This window comes from Poecilia latipinna, unplaced genomic scaffold (genome assembly GCF_001443285.1).
Source record: "Poecilia latipinna isolate Pla-1442-1.1 unplaced genomic scaffold, P_latipinna-1.0 Scaffold1170, whole genome shotgun sequence".
NCBI lineage: Eukaryota > Metazoa > Chordata > Actinopteri > Cyprinodontiformes > Poeciliidae > Poecilia > Poecilia latipinna.
This window is the reverse complement of record NW_015113786.1, coordinates 205593-214312: the sequence shown is the minus strand read 5'-3', so window position 1 is coordinate 214312 and position 8720 is coordinate 205593. Positions and strand designations below refer to the sequence as shown.

General features: G+C 35.9%; 2 protein-coding genes across 2 annotated transcripts in view; one reads left to right on the top strand and one right to left on the bottom strand.

Annotated features, from left to right (window-relative positions):
- Positions 1–3550: 3550 nt before the first annotated feature.
- Positions 3551–5933, top strand: LOC106960247 (uncharacterized). Its single transcript, XM_015053238.1, has 6 exons — positions 3551–3743; positions 3870–4018; positions 4107–4180; positions 4532–4630; positions 5433–5531; positions 5629–5933. The coding sequence occupies exons 1-6, from the start codon at positions 3639–3641 to the stop codon at positions 5781–5783; spliced, it is 681 nt and encodes a 226-aa protein (XP_014908724.1). The 5' UTR covers positions 3551–3638; the 3' UTR covers positions 5784–5933.
- Positions 5763–8720, bottom strand: part of LOC106960250 (adenosine receptor A1-like) — an 8760-nt gene continuing 5802 nt past the window's right edge. The window contains exon 2 of the mRNA XM_015053240.1: positions 5763–8591. Within this exon, the coding sequence (XP_014908726.1) occupies positions 7937–8591 (655 nt within the window). The 3' untranslated portion in view covers positions 5763–7936. The remainder of the gene's footprint in view (positions 8592–8720) is intronic.

Sequence of the window (8720 nt, the reverse complement as noted above, 5' to 3'; positions counted from 1 at the left end):
TATGTCTCTGTTGTTCTGCAGTTTCTGTTGTAATTTCATACGTTGTCTTCTATTGGACTAAACTCTGTAATTCTGTGACGTCAACACTCATTGTTGTTTTCTGTGTGGCTACACGCGGTCCGCCGGGAGAACCTGGGATCTGTAAGAAGATTGAGCCAGAGATATTTCCCAAAAATATACTATAACTTAAAATCTTCTTCAACACAAGTTTTAAAGGTCAGTAAAAAGCTTTAATTAAAAAAGAAAGAAAGTGGAGAGAAGGTTAGCTATGCTAGCTTAACTTTTATCACCTTAGCATACACTCTTGCTGCGCAGTTCGGAGTATTTCGGTTCAATTAACCCTTGTGCGTGTGAGCACTGAGGCAACTGATACAAGTGATATGGGTGTGGGTTCAGTTGGACCCCATTTGTAAACACAAGGGATAAGGGCAAAAAATAAATAAATAAACACCCCGGGGGAACACAAAGGTTAACACAAAAATAAGGCGACCTACATTTCTGACAGATAATCAGGAGAACAGGTGTTTAAATTAGCTAATTAACCATCGTGAGTGTTCCTTCCTAATGATCGCAAAATTAAATTTCACAAACAAATCTCCAACGGACAGGATGTTCTGTTTATTGGTTATCTGAGCTACAAATAACCAATATTATTGGTTATTTACCGTCACACGCAACGAGTCTGCGTGTGACGGTAAGCTCACCGACTGAGAAAAAAATTATACAGACACCCCGTTTTTCTACATTTTCCCTGAACATCATTGCATCATTTGTTTGTAGAACGTGGTGATACTCAGATGAAATATTTCATAAAGCATAAAGAGCCAAAGTTTGTTAAATTTTAAACCATGGCTCTTACAGCGACAATTCAATTAAATTATTGATCGATATAAAAGAGAAATTTGCTTTGTTCTCTCTTGTATCTTTACAAAACTGGCAGAAACCAAACTATTTATAGATTTATATGCAAAGAAAATATATATTTTTACATATCCAAACGTCAGCATGTCATCTTTAAGCCACATTTTGTAGAATCCAGTAATATCGATGGTCACTCTACTCACCAACTGCTCCAACCAGACCCAAAACAGTTTTTTCCGCCTCTTTATTGTTTGCTATATTAAGGCAAATATATTCAGCAAATACAGACTCATCCCATAATTTAGAATATGACTGAAAAGTTCCTTTGTTAGTAATTCTATCACCAAGTGAAAGACATTATGTAGATTAATTAGATTACGTCCATTTAAAATATATTTAGATTTCGTAGTATTGCAATGACGCCAGAACACCACAGATGTAGTCCCGCCAAACGGGTTTATTAGTAATTAGAAACGAGCCGCTATTTCTGAGGCCGCAGGTCACACCTCCAACAAACCGTTGCGCTCCACCGAACTAGCTTCCTGCTAACACCCCCAAGCTCCCTCTTCTTCCGGTCCTGTCCTGCTGCCCCCCTCATCCCCTGCCCACATGACAGGTCTATCACATGTGAGCGGGAGTCAGACAGGGGAAGCCTGTAACTTTTTACACATAACAATAAAGATCACAATGTAACATATAGCAAATACACATAACCATATGGACACCAGCAGAACTGGTTCAGTTCAGTTTATCAAATAAAAACTCTGTAATCCGACCTACAAACCTTAGCTGCTAAAAAAAAGACAGCAACCCTTGCAAACACCATTTGAACCTATATCAAGGTTCATAGTTAAACTTTAAACATTTAGCTAAATGAACAGGATGTACACTGCTGTTCTGTATTTGACTTGGGTCAGAGTACACAAGTGCCAGAAACGGGAAGGGACATTGTTTTTCCTTTTAAATCCACCACTACTCACCTGAAATTATAGCTTGAGTATCAGGAGTGTAACTCTGTGATATCGGTAGTAAACTGAGATTTAAAGATCTAAAATGTTAAAATATATCAGTAAAGGAAGAGGCCAATAAATAAATCACAGACTGCTGCACACTCACAGCAATGATTCACGGCAGAGTAAATTTTTATGCATTTACATCTGTTTGATTTTATTTAAAAACTCATGTTATATGCCTTTAACTTAATTATTATTTACATAATCGAATCAATTCGAGAAGGTACTGAATGTAATTAGTTAATATATACTAACAAAGTTTAGATAATTAAAGTTGTTAAACAAGTTTCTGGTACTGAAATTTTATGTGTTTGGTTTTCATTGAAGTTATGAGAAGTGAAATGGGGAATCAGACACAAAGTCCTGCACCAGTAGGTGGAAGTAAGGTCCCTGTAAGTTGGCTGCCATCTGTCTTAAGAGGGTAATAGAAGAAGAGGATGCACTTTCCCCAGCACTCCGGTCCATGTGACGGATATGCCGCTATGTCCCTGTGGGTAGAGTTGTCGTCTAGTGATCAGAAGGTTCGATCCCAGCTTCCTTGTGCCACATATCGATGTGGAAGTAAATCGAAGTTTGTAGTAATAATATGTAATTTATGTAATAATATTACATAAATCTTAAAAGTTAGGATTAAATATTTCTGTGAGTGCAATTTGAAGAAGGCACCGTCAATGCTACCACAGGTGGATAAGCAATCAACATGGCCCCGGGGCAGAAACTTAAACTTAGACATCTTTCTCCACATATCTACCAATCACTTACAAAAAATAAGTATTATTTTGGTTTCAAACTACAGTATGCTTCAAAATTGCAGTCATAAACTGAGATCATGTGTGCTTGAGGCAGGGAAACAACAGAAACATGCAGGCCAGTGTGCCTTGAGGACCAGGGGGTTGGGAAACACTGATATAGAGAATAAGGATGTCTTGAGGAAATATGTATTATTAACTGCCCAAATTGTTTTTTTTTTATTATTTTACCCTTGTGTTTTTAGAGCAGCAGGACCACACAGATCAATAACCCTGAACCGCTGGTGAACAGAGTTAATCTAGAGTTCACTGCTCTCAGCCATATGTTAACGGCATGTTTTTGGCTCATGTTGGTGGCAGAATATAAATATGTGTACATTTTCAGATTATATTTTTATGTTGTCAGAGAATGTCAATAAGCCAATGTGTAAGCTGCTCTCTAACACTGGTTAGACAGTGACATTTAAAAATGAGCAATACTAGCAATATAGTGAATGTCACAAATAGGTTTTAAAATTGTATTACTTTTAAAAAGTGTAACTTTAGCAGTTATTCAACACCCATCAGAATATAAATGACATTAGAAAAATGTTTTTAAAAACGGTAACAGAAAGATTTCTACTGAAGCTATTTAAGGCAGCAAAGCCCTCCACAACATCTGGATTTCTCTAACCCCAGTTGCAAATCCTGTGGCAAATATAAAGTTTAGTGAAATTAAGACCAGGCTGAAGCGATGTGTCAGAAAAATTCATATATTGAAGATACTAGTGAAGGATTGTGAAAGCATTAAAGAAACATTAGAGAAGTGTTTGGTAGCAGTGTCACTGACTTTGCAAACAGACCAAATGGTTATTTGATCAGCAAACACAAAGACTGGGAAGGGTAAAATTGGGGGGGATGCATTTACTGTCACTGACAAAGGGGTGGTTGGAGGTACCGGAACAATAATTGGTCAGTAGCAACTTTAAAAAGCAGACCTGTGTGGAGTTTGAGAAGAACCTGCTGAAGATCCATAATGAAGACTCTTTGGGTTGCTGTTGTGCTGAGTTTTGTCTCAGTGGGTCAGCCTGCGCCTCTGACCTGTGATAAACTAGCAAAGCCAGTCGAGAAACGTCCAGAGGTAAGTGAAATTGCATTTTCCAAATGATTTATTTTTTTCTTATAAATAAATAAAAAATACAGAGTAACACATTTTTCTTAAGAATTTAGAATGTTTTTCACAAATACATATGTTCTTCTGTTCTAGTTGTCTGGGAGGTGGCATTACATAGCTGTATCAACAGAGGCCTGCTTGCCAGCATTGCTAGTTAACAGCATATTTTGGCCAAGTCTTGCTGTAGACATTACTCATAAGGGCACGCCAAACCTCTATACTGCTACGGTTAAGGCTAAAATGTGAGTAATCTTTATTTTGTCTTGCATTTTTAAGTAAAATATTAGATTTTTGTATTTTATGTTAAATGTTGAAATAAATCATCTCCAGGTATGGCTTCTGCTTCAGTGAAACAGAGGATTTTTTTCAAGAAAACAACAAAGTATTTGAAGTCAACAGTGAAAGTAAGAAGCTGTTTCATAGGTGTTTCATCATCAGTTTCCAAACTCTGTCACATTTCCTGTAGTGATGTTTCAAATAACATGAATATAAAAAAAGATAAGCAAACATTAGCACATATCAGAAATTGTTGTATTTTCACAACAATTTTAAAATTGTTGTTTCATATCAACAATTTCTGATATGTGCTTAGAAAACACATAATTGATATGCTACAATTATTTAAATTGCACATAGTGATTAGAATTCAGGTTAATCTGTTACAGTATGTTTTGTATACTTTGATGCAACTTTAAAATTATAATGATGAAGTTTAATTTAAAATGCATTACAATACCTCACGCTGTTTTCAACAGATGCTCCAGTTGGTGAGCCAGATGTTCTGCTGCAAACCAGCTGCTCTGACTGCATCGTGGTAAAGTCCAACGACACTTTGAGCACTGTTTCATTACTCAGTAAGGATAACAAATTTATTTAATCTAAAATATTAGAACTTTACATGTAAATTCTGTTGCACTAAATAACTTAAATTGGTGAGAACTTTGGTGAACCTCCTGCCCGTGTTATGGGAGAAATCTGGTGACTCATGATGGTTTGCTGATATGGCTTGGTTTCTTGTGCAGGACAAGATCTCTGAAATTCAACAGTAGATGGTTCAGTAGTAAAATGTGTCCCCTCACCTTAAATCAATAGGGCTCCAGGGGTCAGTCTGAAGTATTATTAGTTAAACCATATAAAAATCAAAGGCATCATAATAGCCTGTGTTAATAACATTTAAAAATTGACAGATAAAAATTTAATATTTTTGACTGATGACTTCAACTACAACCTTTATTTAAATGTTTCCATTTTGAATGTAAATAAACCTAACATTTTTGCAGAGGCCAATTCAAATACTGCTAAGATGTGAAGTGATATTAGTTTGTTTTTGATATAACAACTAAAGACAACTAAATATAGAAACTTGATTGTGGTATAAAATGGCACAACGTGCCTGGAAAATATATAATAATCTTGCTTTAAGAGAATTCTTTTTCATCCTTCCTATTTGTTTGCTCAAAGCACAAAACTATTCTAGCAACCTTGATGAGCATGAATCAATTTTTGTCAGTTCCTTTTCTAATTTGTTACCATTTTGTGCAAGTTTTGCTACATTATTGTGTAAAATTGCAATATTTTTTGACTGACAACTTTTCCAAAGCAGGATACTGGTTAAACAGATTGCACCATTTTTCTTTTATGCCACATCTTCACCAGGTAGGAGAACGACCATCACTGAAGAGGAACTGAAGGAGTTTGAGATGCAGGTCCAGTGTGTTCGCTTTTCCAAACCACAGGTCTTAAATGCAGACCAAGGTGAGACTCCTACACCAAGGAAAACTCTATGTATTGAAATAAATATAGCAATGTGATTATTTCTGATCATTGCTACTCCTTTTCTTTCCCAATTCAGACTATGATAACTGCCAAGATATTGACGATATCACTGATGATCAGTCTCGCACCTTCTTGCTCCAAGTGATTGAAAGAGTAAAACTTACTCACCAAAGCATACTCAAGTGTTTTGTAGATATGTTACTTTCTTACATTCCTGTTACAATTACTTAGAGAAAAAACATTTGTATGCACATTAAGTGGCTACAAACGATGATTTCAACTACAACCTTTATTTAAATGTTTCCATTTTGAATGTAAATAAACCTAAATGGCAACATCTTGCTGTAGTTGTAAATTATGAACAATTCTGCTTTTTCTCTATTTCTTCTATGATGTTTTACTTGTTTAGCTTCCAGCAAAAATAATCTCAACACATTACTGTGGAGTCTAGATAAGGCAGGCTCATTTATTTGTATGGCACATTTACTGCAACAGGGTAATTCAAAATGCTTTATAAGAATAAAAGCAAGATAATCCAACAAACAAGCAAAAACACTTCATTGTGGAGCCAAAGTAAAGGTTTGTTAGCAATATAACAATGTGAAATGTCAGATTTCCCTGATTGTTCAATATTAGGGAAATGTCAGGGAGTAAGGGGCCATAAGGCTCAAACAAGTCCAGAACAACAACAGAAGACTGAGGTGTGGAGTTCTCTACAGCAGTGTTTCCCAACCCTGGTCCTCAAGGCACACTGACCTGCATGATATTCCCCTGCTTCAACCCACCCCATGCAGATGATTGCAATTCAGCAAAACCCTGTTAATCAACTATTTAAATCATGTGTGCTGAAGCAGGGGAAACACTGCTCTACAGATCTGCTGTAAAGCTGACTGCTACAGGATATCCAACCATTAGAATCAATGACAACTCTGAAAAAAGACTAAAACAGTAACTTAATTTCCCTTTAGGATTAATAAAGTATTTTTGAATTGAGTTGATAGACCTTTACCAGACTCCCACTTTGAAAGATTGAGTATTGACAGGGAAGCTGAGAGGAAGTTTTAGAACTTCCATAGACAAGATCCACATTATAGCTCATTTAACATGATGCTGTGATCTGGACCCCTGCTTGTGGCAAAACCTGAGGTTTAGACTTCCATACACACTTGTTGCATTAATTTTGAACGTTGAATGTTTAAAATCGCTGCTACCCCCTGTGACCCGATCCTGGATAAGCGGAAGAAGATGGATGGATGGGCAGACGGATAGACGGCTGGATGTTTAAAAACAAAGAACATTCAACATTTCAATGTTCCAGAACATTAAACAGAACCGGTACTGTTAATTGCGTGTTCTCTTGATAAATGATAACTACAGAATGCAAAACAAGTGGTTAACTTTGACTGTTCCTCTTACACCTTTAAATAGTCTGTGACTGTCGTGCTATCTGAAACCAATCTTGCCAATTTTTTCCATTGGTATTTGTGTTGTGTGGGGGATTTGCTAATATATTCTCACTTCCTCCAAAAAGGCTAATTGTAGCGTTGTCCTCTATAAAACTCATGACAGCTAAATGCAAGACCTCTATGATACTGATTGTTTATGAAGATGTTATTTATCTTGTTTAAAGATCGATGCTTTTATTCACAAAGTTAGATTTTCCATGTGCATTTAAGTCATTTATAATTGTGTCTTTAAACTTGGTGTCTTTAAACTTAGAAAAATGTCATATTTGCAGCTAAATTAACTAGTATATTATTATGCAAAGTCCTCCATGTATTATAAAACAGACCTCAGAGTCACATTAGATCTTTCTATCTTCTGAAAATTCTAAATTGTATATTGCTTTTCAGAAAAGTCCAGCATGTATTACAAATCCTGCTGTTTCTCCACTTACTGCATAAATGTATCAGTGAAAGTATCAGTGAAAGTAGCTCACCCCTTTCTAAAAACAAAAGCCCAACATAATTTCCACACTGTTGATGCAAATACATAATCAGAAATAAAGACGAACAGTAATTCCTTTTGAAAAACAAACATTTAATGAAAACATGACAATGAGGAAGAAGTTAATTCATTATAGTTTGATTTATCAGCATTGGTCTAAAAATGGCAATGACTATTTAAATCTGACATTGTTTCATGTCTTGTCCTTTTTCAAATAAGTTGGAAATAATCAGAACTAAGTGAAAAATCATCAAGCTATTTATACAGCTCAGCAAAGATCACCTGGTTCACAAAAATGAAGAAAATGAAAACAGAGACAACAAAAGCTGCAGTTAATTATTAAACAAGGATTCTATGCAATTTATACAGCTCTTTCAAATCTTGAGATAAAATCTGTATTTCAGTGACATGCATCACAAAGAAACAGACTGAAAAAGTTAGATCAGCGTTGTTTCATTTTCACCACTTCTCATGTTACTGCTGGCGTTTTCTGTTGTCTGGCTCACTGAAGAGCCTTTATTTTCTGCTGTACACAGAACAAACTGTCTCCAAATCTTCACATAAGCTGTCTTGATCTTTTTTATTTTAAATGCATACACTACTGGATTGACAGCTGAATTAGCGTGTGAAAGCAGAATGCCAACATAGAAAGTTTTGTATGGTACAGTGTCTGGTCCACGAAAGTAATCCACGATGTTCATAATGTGAATAGGGAGCCAGGAAACCACAAAAAGAGTCAAGACCAGAGCCAGAGACGATGCAAGCTGTTTTTCTTTCTGAAGGTATATGTGTGAATGATTTTGAGCACCATTACCAGGTTTTTCTTTCAGTCTTCCATGAATAAAACAGAATATACAGCTGTACAAAACAATCATCACCAACAGAGGCATGAGGTTGCAAAGAAAAAAACTAAAGTAAACCAAGTAGGACATGGGAATCACTTCTATGAACCGGCAGACAACTGTAGAATTAGCAGAGTCAGGTGGGTCTTTATGCCATCCAAACATGGGAGTAAAACTCAATGGTATTGCAACAAGCCAGCATACAGCTGCAACAGAATAGGAATGTTTCCAGGTTACAGTCCGTTTGTACCTGTAAAGAAAGATATAGAGCGCCAGTCAGAATTTTACGCAAAGTCAAGGAAATTAAACAGTTTTTTTTTTTTTTAATGAAATGGTGAAATAACAACAGCTCTGGAAAAAATAAATTTCTGAATGCTTC

Coding starts and splice junctions, on each gene's coding strand:
- LOC106960247 (XM_015053238.1), top strand. CDS start 3,639: ATGAAGACTCTTTGGGTTGCTGTTGTGCTGAGTTTTGTCTCAGTGGGT. Junction 3,744..3,869: donor CAGTCGAGAAACGTCCAGAG/GTAAGTGAAATT, acceptor CTTCTGTTCTAG/TTGTCTGGGAGGTGGCATTA. Junction 5,532..5,628: donor GGTCTTAAATGCAGACCAAG/GTGAGACTCCTA, acceptor TTCCCAATTCAG/ACTATGATAACTGCCAAGAT.